We start from the raw sequence: 16297 nt of genomic DNA, 5'->3' as shown, positions 1-16297 counted from the left end.
AGGTGTTGGAAGAAGAAGCCTATGAGCTGACAGAGCAAGGAACAAGTGGTAAATTCCTGGACCCAAAAGAGAAGCCGACTGCTATCCTGGCTGATCTTAAAGAGGTGGGTTCAGTCACTAGGACTCAAGAGATGTGCCTTGGACAAGGAATTTTTAGATTCCCTTTAGACCATCTGCAGGTTGCTGGCAGACCTTCCCATGTATGGCCGGAGGGGAAGCCAGTATGACCTGGACTGATGTGAGGTTCCAGTGTCATTGCACCGTGCTGGCATGCTAACCATGGAGGCCATGGCCATTGTATAAGAGCAAAATTCCTTAGTATGGTGTTAAACAACAATCTAATAAGTAGATCAATCAATGAGTCAGAGAGATGGATATCAGATTATTGTTATAGAAACCAGATCTCAGAATAAGTACATGTATCTGATGGATTATGACAGGTGACCAAACACTAACTGTCATAATGCAGTAAAATCTAAATGCAAGATAAATATTTCATCTTAGTCTTCTTCCATCTTGTGGAATTTCATCCACTCATTTTTTATCCACCAATCATGCCTGCAATTGTCCACCAGTCGGTCCTTCAATCATCCACAAACCAATCCTTCAGTTATTCACCAATCATCCTCTGTCATCCACCAATCAGGTCTGCAATCATCAACAGACCAATCTTTCAGTAATCCACCAATCATCCACTCAGTTATTCACCAACCAGGCCTACAATCATCTGCCAATCAGGCCTGCAATCGTCCAATCAGTCATCCGCCAATCAGGCATGTAATCGTCCAATCAGTCATCCACCAATCAGGCCTGCAATCATCCAATCAGTCATCCACCTATCAGGCCTGCAATCATCCTCTGTCATCCACCAATTAGGCCTTCAGTCATCCACCAACCAAGCCTCCAATCATCTGCCAATCAGGCCTGCAATCATCTTCTGTCATCCACCAATCAGGCCTTCAGTCATCTGCCAATCAGGCCTGCAACCATCCACTCTGTCATCCACAAATCAGGCCTGCAATCATCTTCTGTCATCCACCAATCAGGCCTTCAATCATCTGCCAATCAGGCCTGCAATCATCCACTCAGTCATCCACCAATCAGGCCTTTAGTCATCCACCAACCAAGCCTCCAATCATCTGCCAATCAGGCCTCCAATCATCCACTCAGTGATCCACCAATCAGGCCTTTAGTCATCCACCAACCAAGCCTCCAATCATCTGCCAATCAGGCCTGCAGTCATCCACCAATCAGCATAATACTGCCTCTAATATTTGGCTTTTCCTGTTGTAGATTCGACTTCGTTTCTTCTCTGTGCGAGAGCAGCTGACTGATGCAGGCTGGAGAAGGGAGGCAATCAGCGGGGAGCCATACGACCTGACCTTCCTCAGTCAGCTGACAAAAAGGCTGGATGTGCGCTGTGAGCTGTGGAAGTACGTCGAGGTTTCCATGCTGGCCATTCAGGACTGGAAACAGCTCCCCTTTAAGAAGGTCAGGCTCTTGGCTGGAATGAGAACTGAGTATTATCACGTTGGTAACAAGTGACGAATGATGATATTCCTCAAACACCACTTTTCGCACAAAGTAATGTTGTATGCTGAATGTTTGTAAAGTACTACGTAACCTAGTATGTCCATTGGTGACTCGTTTATTTACTCATTTGCTGTGTGACAAACAAGCAATGCCTCAGTGTTGTTATGATATATTAGCACGTAATCCTCATCACAAGAATGCAGGCACAAATCATATAAACACCATTCCAGGACATTTGAATTTGTACTTTTTTTGATAAATTTTCACTTGTGCTTCTAGTTTTGTGATAGTTACCATTTTCCCACCTACCCTATTTCTTGTAATTTTGGGACACGTGGCCTGCTCATTTTAGCCAATATACATGTAATTGTAGCAGGAATATTGAGTTTCTTTTTTCTCACGTGGTTAGACCATCTAATGAACAATATGCTCATATCTTTACTTTTCCAAAAGGCTGGTAAGGAAATGTAATATTCTGCTTTCAGCACTATTTATATCATTCCCAAAAATTAGAAGAATAAAAGGTAGAGGGTACCTTAGGGTCCAGGCTATGCCTGGCCTAATCTGATAATCCTTTCTCTGCTGTTCAGTGTCAGCCAATCAGTGTCGATAATTGCATCCCTTTAAAGTACTTGGGGTTGGTTTCATGAAGCTCACTTAGGTAAGTAAGCCCATAACTACCATGACAACATATGTTGTAAAGATTTAAACTGCACTTAGCTGAGGGCGACTTAACACTTGGTTTCCCTTTCAGTTTAACACAAGAAAGGCTCTGGAGAAGATGGTGGAATGGCAGACGGCAGCAGGCCAGCTCAAAGCCCATCTGCCCTCAGAGGATGCTGTGCTGGCTCACTGGTTCAGGTCTTTACAGGACTTCAAGGCTAAGCTACCTTTGCTGCACAAACTTCACCACGAGTCTCTTAAGGTAAAATTTGTTGTCATGCTTCCAACAGGCTCGAAGATAAACTGCTAAAGTGGCGTCTTGGTAGCTCGCTGTGTTGATTTATTTACTTATTTATTTGATAGTTGTTGTACTCTGTACTCAAGAATATTTCACTTCAAATACGAGGATGGCCAGAGCTCCCCCAATTTGACTGGATAAAGAATATAGATTGATGGATTTGTATTAAATTCCACTCAAGGATTCTTCATTTTAAGGAACGGCTGCTTCATAGATAGAGGAAATTGAAATGCCTGGAAAAAACAGCTGACTTTAGAAAGTAACTGATGAACTTTTCCATGATGGACGTACAGATCTTCACCTGTAGATTTTATGTCACCATGGCTGGTTATGTTCGAAATGTTAAGTGGGCTTCGTACAGGTGGGCCCAGGTGTGTCTGATCCATGTATTGCATTTATTATTCTGCTCACTATTTATGTGCCTTGGTGACAGTAAGCAGTCAGGGATGCACATGTGGTCATTAGTGCAGCCTTACACATATTGAATACCATGTGTCTTCCACCAATATGGTGTGGGTATCACACAAGGAAAAGTTTGTCAGTAACTTGCCCAAAGGTTGCTGGTTTACCCCTCACACACAGAAAAGCTAACCATCATCGCATACTGTAATTCTTCAACCTTTTCGCATGTTTGCAAGATGTTCATTTAAGTATATTCTGAAGGCATGATTCTGTGTAGCCCTGAAAGTCGCCAATCCAGACAATGTTGTTTTGTCTCCAAAATCAAATTAAAAGTGTGCATAAATTGCACTTAAAGTTGCTCTTTCATATGCGAAAAGGTTGAGGAATTACAGTATGTGAAAAATTCTTTAGCATAGCATTAAAAAAAAAAGACAAACAAAAAGAGTCTCTCAATCTTTACAGGAGCGTCATTGGAAAGCGATATTCGTGGGTATTGGGGATGTGTATGACCCTAAGAGAGAGCTGCTCCTGAGTGAACTGCTGGACTACAAGCTGGATGAGCATGAGCAGTTTATAGACCAGGTGTGTCAGAATGCACTCGCCGAGTACGACCTGGAAATTCAGATCACACAGCTGGCCAAGTTCTGGAAGGAGCGCGAGTTCAAACTGGCCAAACATATTCCTGACAGCATTTATAATGATAAAGGTTTGTATGATGTCATCAACCTTCATTTATGGTGGGAAAATTTTGTTTTCCCTGTCCAAAGTTAAAAATCTTGTGGCTGTCACATGCTATGTAATATTTCACCTGAAGTTAAGCCTTTTTTAAGTGATACAGTTTGCGACATGGCTGTACTGAAATGGTTTAGTAGCAAAGTTCAAAGCGGACTTGTGGAAATTACTGTTCATGCATTTCACTGGGCACGTTGTTGTATGTAAATTAATGGACCTCCGTCTGCTAGTCTGGATTTGGTGGGAGATTTCACGTTCAAAGGGGCAGGTCATTGAAAGTAAATACATCTAATTGGTCAGTGTTGAAATCAGTAAGCTATCAGTTACCTGTAGACATTTACGCACATGTGACTAGTTTAGTGTTCTCAGTCTGGAGTGCTCAGTTCAGTGCTTAGTTGGCAATTGGCTGTCACAGCGATGCGAGAACAAGGTTAGAACACATGGTATATCTAGTTTTGCAAACTTTGTCGAAATGTGTATTCTGTGTTGAACTGAAGGTACCTGATTTGTTAAGGCGGGAAAATAGAATTCTTCTGAAATGAGAATAGAGTTTGGATTGTAGCGAAATAACACATGCGTGAGACGTGCCAAACTCCACTGTTATTTTAGGAGAGCTTGATGACTGATACTTCTTACCAGTCAGACCTGTATTGCTGTAGTGCCTTTGTTTGCCGATTTGTTAAATTTATGTATGGAGCTCTGAACGGGCAATACCATACCCAGGATAATGCTATCATTGGGCGAACTCCACGTAAACTGAACAATTAAGCATTCACCTTTTTAACTGAGGCCAGCATGTGTAGCCCGCAAATTTAGCCTGTCAACCTGAGAAGTAATACATCAGGTAACCTGTATAGCATGGACATGTTTGGAATATAAAGGTTTGTTGCAGTTTTCACTTGATACTTTATTAACTTTAATTCATGAATAAAAACAAAGGTGTGACTGGTTGGGAAATCTGTAAGCCTCTCTATCAAGTACTGTAGTTGACCCCCATGCGGTGGGGTTTAGCATCCGACAGGGAATTTTAGATCATTTTCCGCAAGTTATTTTTATGTGTCCAAAAAAAAAAATGTTTTTTTTTCGACGACCAGCCGACTGACCCAACCTTGAGAACACTGGCTTGTTACACGCAACAAACAACGTTTTAATGAGGATCTAGATGGATTAGTGGCTATATAATCACCCTTCTCTTCGTGCATGCCTGGGGAGTTTACCCCACGTGGTGAGTGCCAGCAGCCAGACCGCCACTGGAGATTACTCTACAGCTGTTGGCTGATCACTCTCCTGTCATCTCCTCTGGCAACTTACAGTAACTACAGTAAGGAACAGGATGTGGTAGAGGTTGGGGGGACATGTTTTGTAAAAATCTAGTGCAGCAATTTTTTAATACACAATTAGAGTTTATATAAGGTGCTGTTGTTATATGTCTTACGGTAATGTGCTATTTTTCTCATTTAGACTATGAAGAAAAGAGACGTCAAAGCCTACAGCGCCGTAGTAAGCTGGAGAAATTCCGTAAGGAAAGAGCGGCTAGCCTGAAAGGCAGTTTTAAGTTTCTGGACGTCAAGAGTGGAGACCTTTACATTCTTGTGGAAGTTGAGCAATTACAGTATGAGCTAGAGGTTTGTTGTCAACGTTTGTTAGTGTTTAACCAAACTGTACAGATTCTGCGTGATTATTAAAATTGATCAAGCTTTGATGACTTAAGTAAGTTGGCAACGTATTGTTTTGGTGTGTTACACTTTTTGAGGGAAAACTAAACATTGGTACTGTAATTGAGATTTGTTGTGTTATTACTGCACATATCTTAATGAATGTAGAAACATGGGAGTGAGTTGTGGGTAAAGATGCTTGTACAGAAGCACAAGGTCTGGGTTCAATTCCATTCTTGGACATGGTTTTTGTGGATACCCTTGCTCTTACTTTTTTTAGGGGCCTAGGTGACAACATATATAAGCAGTCGGTGACACCCATGTGGCCATTTGTGCAATCTTAATAATTGTTGAAGATCACTAATTGTCTTCCACCAGTATGGTGTGTATATAGGTCACACATGTGATATTGCTCCTGGAAATTTGGGAAAACTTTGTCAGTAATTTTTCAAAGGTTGGTGGTTGACCCCAGGTTTCCTCCTAACCATAAAACTGACCACAATTGTGCAAGTAAAGAAAGTTTGTGAGTAAAATAGTTAATTAAATTATGTAGAAATAAAGAAAAGTCTGACCTACAATCTTGCTCATCACTTTCACAGGACAGCCAGATAAGTGTGCATGCCATGCTGAACTCTCCCCACCTGGCTGGTATGGAACAGGAAGTGACATTCTGGTCCAAGGCTCTGCATCAGATCCAGGAGATCACAGACTTGTGGCTCTCTGCTCAGCAGAAGGTAGGTGAAATGTTAATTGCCATGTGCCCGTGGCATATAATATGGTGGCTCATACTGTCCAGTTTTGACCTCACTTTCGCAACCTGTGGAAAGTGTGAAACATGCCTTTTGCGACCTTCTTGCAGAGAGCCTGGAATACACAGAGAAAGTGGATCCATGTCCTTCTGATGTTCCACGTTCTGTTTGGCACAGGCGCAGGTCCGTGTGTTTTGGGGGAGTGCTAAGGTCGTGGCTTAAATGTCCGCTCTCAGCCACCATAATATAAAGCATTTAAAAGCCTTTGTGCTGTTGTTTTTTTTATAAATGTAATAAGTAACAATAAAGATGTGGACAGTGGCAAAGAATAAAAAGTAACTCTCCCATAGGCGGTCCAAATTTTATTCTATATTTGGTCGACTCTTTTGTTCTGCAAAGTGGAATAGTTCTTCTTTATTTTGTGGAGCATGTTGTTTTTACAATATTTAAGTCTCTGAAAGAAATGTATTGAGCAGTCACAGTTTGTTAATCTGTTTCAACTTTGACCTGATGTGTCATAGGTATATAGAACTTATCAATATATATTTTGTGGAGCGGGCTGCAGTGGAGTGGCTAGAGATGTTTGACTCTTAATTGCAAGAACAAGTAAAAGTGCGGGATAGCGAATGCATATATTCCCCCCCACTGTCATTGCTTGTAGGGCCTTCCTGAAAATAGGCAGCCGATGACAATCAGGCATGCCATTTGTGCAGGCTTGCGTTCAGTGAGGATCACAATAAGTCCTCATATTTAGATCTGTATTTATTGTTTTCATTTTTATTTTACGTCGTACTCAAGAATATTTCACATATGAGATGGCGGCACAGATGTGTATGTTAGATATGGAAAAATTCATCAGTAAGTTGCCAGAGGTAATAGACATTGGTTTACCACTCCATTTTCCTTCACTTACACAACTGATCACCAACTGTACAATTCTGAAGTATGAAAGGTTGCTCACTACATTTAACTTGTGACTCTCAGATTTTTTTAAAAAAATTATGAAGATGTATGGTTGTTTTTTTGAAAGTAATTTGGAATAATAAAATTTAGGATATCAAAATATGTTTTTTGGTCTAAGCAACATGTAAAATGGCTTTGTTTCTGTGCTATAAACTATACACAACTCTACTGCAATACATGTATATCACTCAGATATATGTGTAGTTTTTTACTTCACTTCTAACACGCTGAAGTTTGTTAGAATTTGAAAATTTAAAAAAAAAATTTGTGAGAAGGGATAAAGTTAAATAAAAACTGAGCATCACCAAACTGCTATTTTGTCGAGCATGAGGGCAAAATGCCGTTATCCCAGTGTAATGGTATACTTTCTGAAGTCTAAAATGGGTGTAATGGTATACTTTCTGAAGTCTAAAATGGGTGTAATAGTATACTTTCTGAAGTCTAAAATGGATGTAATAGTATACTTTCTGAAGTCTAAAATGGATGTAATGGTATACTTTCTGAAGTCTAAAATGGGTGTAATGGTATACTTTCTGAAGTCTAAAATGGGTGTAATGGTATACTTTCTGAAGTCTAAAATGGATGTAATGGTATACTTTCTGAAGTCTAAAATGGGTGTAATGGTATACTTTCTGAAGTCTAAAATGGGTGTAATAGTATACTTTCTGAAGTCTAAAATGGATGTAATGGTATACTTTCTGAAGTCTAAAATGGGTGTAATGATATATTTTCTAAAGTCTAAAATGGGACACATTACCTTATTTCAGTGATGCTGAGCATTCCTCTACAGTGTCACTTCACTGGGAGTAGAGCATGTATGTCACACATGTAACGGGGCAAATGATAGATACGTGAAAACCATTAAAGAAACTATAGGTATAAACTGTAGAGAGCTAGCTTAGGCTACAATCAAATAAATAAATAGCCATTTTAGATCATGTGAACAACCGGTAAGAGATGTTCCAAATGTGAGATCGAGGGTGCAGACCCGACTCTGGTCATACCAAAGACTTTAACAAGATCGCCAAATTTAGTTTGATGTTTAGCATTCGGTAACAAGCTGTGTAGTGGTCAGCCTGTTATCAGTTTATTGTGACAAGGTGTAGTGTTGTGCCAGGTGTCTCCAAAATGGCGCTTTAGTTTAAGATCAAGTAATGCTCAGCTAACTATCAGTCTCCTGTGTATGACTGGGTGGGGTATTATAATCGTTTTCGGGTCATCAAAATGACATTCTAGTGAGGCAGCACATAATTATGCCACCATTCAGACAGGCCTGTTTCAAGGATACAATCAAGATATGGCTTAAATTATGCTAAAAGCAACATTTTTTTATCCCAAGCATTTGATCAGTAAATGTGCTTGAACATAGCTGAGTTCTTATTCAGATTAAGTTTTATTTTCATTTTCTTTTTGTAGTGGTTGTACTTGCTGAAGGTGTTTGAAATGCCTGGAATGTACAAGAAGTTTGCTGACATGAGCCTCAAGTTTGAAAATGTTAATAGGAAGTTCAAGGTAGGTCCTCTATTTTTTGTTTTTCTTTTTGACAGTTTGACCTTTTTCTCATGAATTCCTGTATGTTGTATTGTTTTCTTCACATAGCCCCACATTCAGGAGTCAAGTTGTACATTTTCACATATTCGTACTGTTGAAACACTCATATGTACTGTACATGCCAAAAATGAATTCAGATAAATTTGATCTAATACCCAACTTCCATTGCAACTTGTGCGCAGTTATATTTAAATTTTGGAGACACAACTGCGTTGACTGGACTGGACTGGCCAAGTTTAGGGCTTCACAAAAAGTATAATTTTATCAGTGTAGTACACAAAATACTGCCTTCAGAATATGCATGAATAAACACTTTGCAAACATGCGAAAAGGTTGAAGAATGACAGTACAGTAGTCATGGATGGGAAAAGACAAGGCTGGTTTTCCTTGCTTACAAGTTATTCCAAATTGATTTATTTATTTATTTGATTGGTGTTTTACGCCGTACTCATGAATATTTCACCTATACGACGGCGGTCAGCATTTTGGTGGGTGGAAACCGGGCAGAGCCCAGGGGAAACCCACAACCATCCGCAGGTTGCTGCAGACCTTCCGACGTATGGCCGGAGAGGAAGCCAGCATGAGGTAGACTTGAACTCACAGCAACAGCATTGGGGAGAGACTCCTGGGTCATTATGCTGTGCTGGCATGCTAACCAACTGAGCCACGGAGGCCCCCATTCCAAATTGAAGCCTAGTATTTGTCTTCATCAGGATAAGTTACTAACCTGGTTTGAGTTTTGGACTGATTTCTGTTTTCAACAAAATTGTGGCATTTTTGTTCTTGTTTTGCCAGGATGCTTGTTTTATACATTTTTGTGATTTGTAATGAAAATAAGTAATAATAGTTGTAACTCATTTTTGTAGAATGACCCCAACCCTTTTTTTTTTTTGAAGTATATATAATTACATAAAATGTTCTACACTGCTTACTGTGACGTTTCAGGATTACATGAGAATCTCTGCGACTGACCCCAAGTGTGTGAGTTTGATCAACCATAAACGGGGAGAGAAAGGTTACCGGCTGCTGCAGGGCGACAACCTGAGGAAGCTGCTGACGGGACTCATTAGTACACAGGTCATTTTTATTTTATTTTAATTTTTAAAGGTGTGTTTACCCCTGTAAAATGTATTTTAATTTTTTAAGTTTCTTTTTAAGCCTGTAAAAAAAAAAAAATTAAGAAAAAAATACAACAATGTATTTCACCAAACTTTGGTATTGAGAAATACATTCTAAGAAGCACATTATAATGCCATAGGTCTTAAAATATAACTTTTAATGCCAACAGCCAACTTATTTTGATAAGAAATTGATCAAAAACTTTAAAAGAAACTCTTTAGGTGTCCCTGTAAGATGGATAAATACTCAGAGTGAAGAAAAATGAATCATTTGAAAAATGGTAAAGTATTCCAGATTGGGTACAAACATTTGCTGTTTTCATGAAAAGGCAATTACCTTGACTGTGATATTATGTTGTTTGTGCTCTTACATATGCAGTGTGCATGTACTTTGTACAAACAGGGGGGCTGCACAGTTTGTGTTTCATAAACACAACGCAGCTTTGAACTATTGATCACTTACTGCTGCTGTTGTCTGACGTTGACTTGATGCTTTTGTTGTTGACAGGAGGAGATTCTGAAGCACCTAGATGGCTTGCTGGACGCTGCGCGCCATCAATTCCCTCGCCTCTTCTTCCTCAGTAACTGGGAGCTGGTTGAGGCCCTGGGTGTCTCCCGTAACCCACAGGCCCTCCTGCCAGCCGTCACAAAGTGTTTCCCTGGGATCAGTGGGCTCCACTTCTCCCTGCCACCAAGCCTGGGATCTGTCAACTCCACCCTGGATTATGCCTTACATGGTGAGTCTAGCTGGTCTGACATAACTGGTCTTGAGTGACAGGTACCTCCATCCTCATCACAAACATGCCAGGATCATTTACAACTTCTTAATTTGGCAGTTCCACTGTACCAAATTGAAGAAGTTGTTAAAACATATATCTAATATTAAGCTGTAGATGCAACTTAATAACAAGGACATTGATTCAGCATTTTTAATAAAATTATAATTAAAATTAAATTAAATAAAATTCTTTTGGCTTTGAATTGGTTTAATTTGTGTGGTAACTAGGGGTTTGAAAAATTGCCTTGTGCAGTTTCTCGTAATTATTGTTTTCGAGGTGACCTCATCATTGTGATATTGTAAGGTAATGCAGGGATTATGAAAAGTCAGTTGATGGGTTTTGTGATATTGAGGTGTTACTGGTTTACACCAGATTAATACAACTTTTCAAATTCTCATACATGTACAAAAAAACGTATTTTGTTGCCAAACTTGATAAAACTGGTTATTATATACATTATGTATGTTTTATATTCTTTGTCTCACAAATGTCCTGTAATACTGTTGCAGCTGATAAGCTTATGTGTACAGCCATCAGCGGTAAACTAGGGGAGAAGCTAGAGCTGAGCAGCCACCTGGAAGCCTACCCCCTGGCGACAAAATGGCTGTCCTGCCTGGAGAAGGGCATGAGAAACTCCCTGGCCGAGAAACTGCAGGCCACTGTACAGGCCAGACTGGAAGGTGAGAGAACATGATACTTTTCAGGCCAACAAGCTCACCTGGCCTTAAAGCTCACCAAGCCATAGAGTTCACTAGACTTTAAAACTTGTTGGGCCTTAAAGCTTATTAAGCTATAGAGCTCACCAGGCCTTAAAGTTTGCCAAGCCATAGAGCTCACTAGGCCCAAAAGCTCACCAGTCTTTAAAGATCACCAGGCCTTAGCCCCCTTTTAGGCTTTAGAGCTAGCCAGGCCCTAGAACACACTTTACCTTTTAACTCACCAGGCAGAGCTCACCAGACCTTAGGGCTCACTTGACAGGGATCACCAGGAGAGAGAACTTACTAGGGGCTCACTGGGCTGTAGAGCTCATGTTGAAAAAGAAAACCTGATGTCTGGAAAGCCAGTGTTATACCTTCTATATAATGTGAAATTTGACCCTTGAAAAGGGAACTGCCTTCACACCTTTAGTATAAAACTGTCATTTTGGGGTACAGCAACTTAAGAAATTACTTCAACGCTATATTAAGTTTAGTGTTGTCCATATGCTTATTGTGATATTTGTGTTGTTACACTGCGACAGATGGTGCTCCACAACCAGTGCACGTTCTGCGAGAACTTGTCCATTTCAACCGCCCCAAAGGCGAGCAGACCGAAGCCGATGTGAAGAAGGTAGGGGAGGAAACGCTGCAGCACTGGCTGCTGCGCTATCCCGTGCAGTGTGTGATGATTTCCGAGGCGGTTCTGTGGGAACGGAGCATGACACGAGTGCTGGAGAGGGAAGAGAAGGATGACCTAAAACAACTGGGGTGAGGCAGATAGCTCCTCGTATAGCTTCTCTTCTACATGTACCTACCCAGTATTTGTTTCCTCATTCCTTATTTGATTCCTCATTCTTTATTTGATTATTGTTTGAAGCTATACCCAAGAATTTTTCACTTAAACTATGGCAACCAGTTTTACCATACTGCATAGCTCAACAAATGTGTGACTACCCTGAAATTTGGAGAATCCCCAAAACCCGCATAATTCACAGTTGAAATACATGCATCATGGCCACTCAGCCACCAACAGCTGCACTAGTAATTTCAATATTAATTGAAATATTAATACAAATACTGCTTGGAAGCATTCCATAAATAAAACTGTTTCCAAAACTTGCAGAATGGTTTGACTTTTGTTTTATTTATGTATATATGTATACATGTTTTTTTGAAAATTTAATGAGATGTGATGTTAATTTTTGAAGCCCTAGAAAATTTACTTTGACAATTGCTTTTTAACAAAGTCAAATTACAAACGGCTTGCATTTGGGTTGGTGTTGGACACCTTACATCTCTGTTTCTCTGCCACCAGTTCTAACCTACAGTCACGTCTGGAGCAGTACGCAGATATCATGAAGGAAGAAGCCCGAGGACGTGCAGACATTCAGGTGAAACAGAGACTTAGACATCTTGTCTCCAATCTCATCAATCAAGGCATCTATAACAGAGACATCATTCAGGGTTAGTTCATCTCTCTAGATTTTTTTTTTTCGGATTTTTTTTCGGAAAAAGATTTAATCAAACCTCTAAAGAGACCCGTGGCTCTTATGACAAATTAATCAATCAGAATTATGTGTTGTGTTAATTGAAGAAGGCTTAACTTAATTTAGGTGAAATACGTTGTCTTTCTGAATGTAAGTTACATAAGTTAAATATTTATGTGATGCTCCTTTTTGTTATTTATTGGCTTTTTATGTCAACATTATGGTTGAAGAGCTGTCTGACTTAAAAGTTTGAAATGGAACAAAGGCTTTCATCACCAACAACAAACCTGATGACATTGTCTGCTATTCACCTTGCCATGATTGTCCTGCCTTGAGATTCAGAAACTTGTGGATTAGTGCTATAAGAATATTGCACTTCACCTAAAGTCTGACATGTGAAAATGCACCTTCACAAGCTCATCAATGGCATAAAATGACTCTTGTGATGCCAACACATAAGTGTGTGTTTTGCCTTTTTTGTCGTAGGAAATTAAACTGTAAGGTGAATGGATGGGTCAGAATCAAGCAAAATGTGTTACTTGAAAAAAATGTCAAACGTTTATAGGTAAAATGAAGTATTTAGCTCTGATGAGGTGTATCGTGGACACAGTTAACCTCACAGCGCCCACAGGAAACCACTGCTGCTGGCCTCTAGCCCAGGATACAAAGATACAAATGGCTTCGGCCAAGCCAGCTACAACTGGATTTGAACTCGTGACCTCATTGGTCAAGGGTTAGAGGCGATTTGTCTGATGTCAGCAGTATTTTGTGCTTTTAACTAAATTTCAGTTTTACCTCTTTAGTTTTCATGGACATTGTGGATCGAGGTTCAAAACATGCAGTATGGATTTGAGCAGTTCTGGAACTTTTTTTCAGAATTTCACACAAATTGTCATTCACAATCATCTTTTCGTTACAGCTCTGAGGAAAAGTGGCAATGTCAGCCTCCAGTGCTTTGATTGGTTGAAAGTCCTGAAGTATCACATTGACATCAAATCCGTGTTACGTGCCAAGACCGAAGTGTCAGAGTCATCTCCCTTGCCCACTAAGCCCTTGCCGTCCACTCCGCGGAGACGTGTGCGATTGAGTGAAGATAAAGTGGAAGGTGATTTGGAAGTTGACATCACTTGATACCTGATAAACCACTACTGTGCAATCCTCATAAACCGTTTTAGGTCTATTAAACCATTAAATGCCTGGTTAACCAATATAAGCACGGTGAACCATAATGTGGAGGGTAATCAGTAATGTGTCTAGTAAGCTACCAGCAGGCTGTTAAGTCATTGTAAGTCATTGTATTATTGGCTTCGTAGAGCATTACATATCCTGATGATGGCAGAATAATGTCCTGAAATATCGAGTTAAAATGAGCCTTTTGTTTTTCGAACTTACAATCACTACTTCCGTAAAACGACTACAAGCATTGTTGTCATTTATATGTCTGGTCAACCATTTCTAGGTGCTATATGCCTAAGTACTACTGTACCCAAATTGCTCTGATTTTTAAGACAGATAGTAGTAATTCCATTTCTCTGCCAGTTTTTTTTTTTTTTTTGAAACATAAAGATATGAATATGGTGACTAATCATGGGAAAAAAAGGAGATTAAGTCTTCAAGCCTACAGTTACATGTATATATGCTAAGAAAGAGAAGACCAGGTGTTCCAAAAGGTAGAAGAATTAAGATATGAGCCTGGTAAATCCTTATAGGCTTGGTACAAACATTTAAAACAAAACAACAGGTGAGGTAAACCATTGCTATCTCTGGGCCTCTGTGGCAATAACTGTTCAAGAGCTCAATATGGATGTTTATCAGGGGCCTGTTTGATGAGGCATACTTAGTGATAAGTAGCCCTTTGCTAAGTGAACTTTATATCTCTACAACATATGTTGTCATGATAGTTAAGGGCAAATTTAGCTAAGTGAGCTTCATGAAACTGACCCCTGGAGTTTTTATATTGAGTACACTCTACTTATGAAAGTACATCATGTGAGACAAAGTTTGTGAGTTACTTGCCATTTGCTTTACCTTTTGTTGCATTTCAAATCAAATGTTTCCCCCTGTGTTCACTTCAGAGGAACCTCCAGTGCTGACCAGGACAAAAACCACTATATCCTCAACCTACTCCTTCAGCCAGTGCTTTGTCCACATGCTGGGCTCCCCATATACATATGACTACGAGTACCTGGGAGCTACGCCACGCTTGGTGGTTACGCCCCTAACAGAACGGGCATTCCTCTCCCTCACCTCATCACTGCAGTCCTTCCACTGTGGGGCTCTGGTGGGACCCCCAACCACCGGCAAGTCTGAGACCATTGGAGAACTGGCTAAGGTAAGATAACTCCCGATGTGTTCACCTGTTGTAAGAAGAAAATCACTGCTGATATCGAACCACTTCGTAGCCAGGACTTGATGTAGCATTTTTATTTACAGTTTTGTGTTTGTTAGTCATAAAAGGAGGATGATGTGTAGCCCCGAGACAGATGTGTATGGGTGGAGAGACTTTTGGACAGGTATTACCTGTCATGTGCGACTGGTGTTATATTTCAACCTGTGATGTCAGTTGTTTAATATGGTCAGAAACAAGCCACAGAATGCTGACTTCTGCATTTGATCTGGTATTTGAGGTAAAGTAAACAAATAGAGCACTTAGTCACATATGATTGTTACCCTGGGTTTATTCCTCCATCTGTGTGTGTGTGTGCTTTTGCAGGCCATGGGGCGCCATCTAGTGATGATTAGCTGTAATGAAGACGTGAGCCTTCCCATGATGACTCAGTATTTGAGCGGATCCATCCAAACAGGCAGCTGGCTTCTCTTTGACAACGCTGGTCGCCTCACAACAGGTAGGATAGGACTGTACATGATTGGTGCTCAATGTGTTATAGGAACAGATACGATTATACCAGATAGATACATTGATAAAGTATACACATAATTTTTAAAAAGAATAGTTTTTTATTTTTGTGATGTTACATAGCACAGATATCAAAGTAAGCAAAATTGCACACATTGAGAAAACCATGTCATCAAATTTAACCAATCGTGCACAACAAATCTATAATCTGAGAACTCTGCTGTTTCTGCTGACATCACGTGAACCCTGTTTTGCCTTTTAGGCATATAAGTGTGGGATAAGAGTGACACAACATCGTGTTCCTGATTTCTCTAACGTGGTGCCTCCCATGGCTTTGCAAGAAATCCAGATTAAAAATGATTTTATAACATGATCTTACCAAGCATGTCTGAAAAAACTTAAGGTGGCAGTTTAGGTCTCTGTCAACCCATCTTTGAAAATATAACATTAAATGAATTGTTGTTTATCTTGTAAAGATTTTGTCAATTTATACTCAATGTCAGGCAGGTTTATGGACTAACCGGATTGCCTGGAGTAAACCACCTGGTAATCTTTAGATTGAAAGCTGCTTTCATTCAAAGTAGCACAAGCTGGTTTCAAGTGTGCAATTTTTTACCAGTGGCAAGACTCGTAATTTAGTCACATGATCCAGGCAACAATGTTTAACCTTGTAAAACCCCATAACATTTGGTCTCACAAGCAGCAAGAAAATATTCTTGTTCCAGACTAACCTTGCCTTGGTCAGAGTTTGCGCATTCCCTGCTCTCTGCATGAGGGACGTTGATAGCAGTAAGCAGTCAGTTTAATGGGTG

The 16297-nt window shown here is 40.0% G+C and overlaps 1 protein-coding gene across 1 annotated transcript in view; it reads left to right on the top strand.

Moving 5' to 3' along the window:
• Positions 1-16297, top strand: part of LOC135478179 (dynein heavy chain domain-containing protein 1-like) — a 146431-nt gene that overhangs the window by 33955 nt on the left and 96179 nt on the right. The window contains 15 exon segments of the mRNA XM_064758450.1: positions 3-104; positions 1294-1491; positions 2288-2458; positions 3359-3602; positions 5090-5253; positions 5883-6017; positions 8412-8507; positions 9492-9623; positions 10173-10401; positions 10953-11123; positions 11684-11909; positions 12457-12605; positions 13548-13733; positions 14704-14960; positions 15342-15474. Of these exon segments, the coding sequence (XP_064614520.1) occupies positions 3-104; positions 1294-1491; positions 2288-2458; positions 3359-3602; positions 5090-5253; positions 5883-6017; positions 8412-8507; positions 9492-9623; positions 10173-10401; positions 10953-11123; positions 11684-11909; positions 12457-12605; positions 13548-13733; positions 14704-14960; positions 15342-15474 (2593 nt within the window).

This window comes from Liolophura sinensis, chromosome 11, assembly GCF_032854445.1.
Source record: "Liolophura sinensis isolate JHLJ2023 chromosome 11, CUHK_Ljap_v2, whole genome shotgun sequence".
Taxonomy (NCBI): domain Eukaryota; kingdom Metazoa; phylum Mollusca; class Polyplacophora; order Chitonida; family Chitonidae; genus Liolophura; species Liolophura sinensis.
This window is presented reverse-complemented; position numbering and strand designations above follow the sequence as displayed.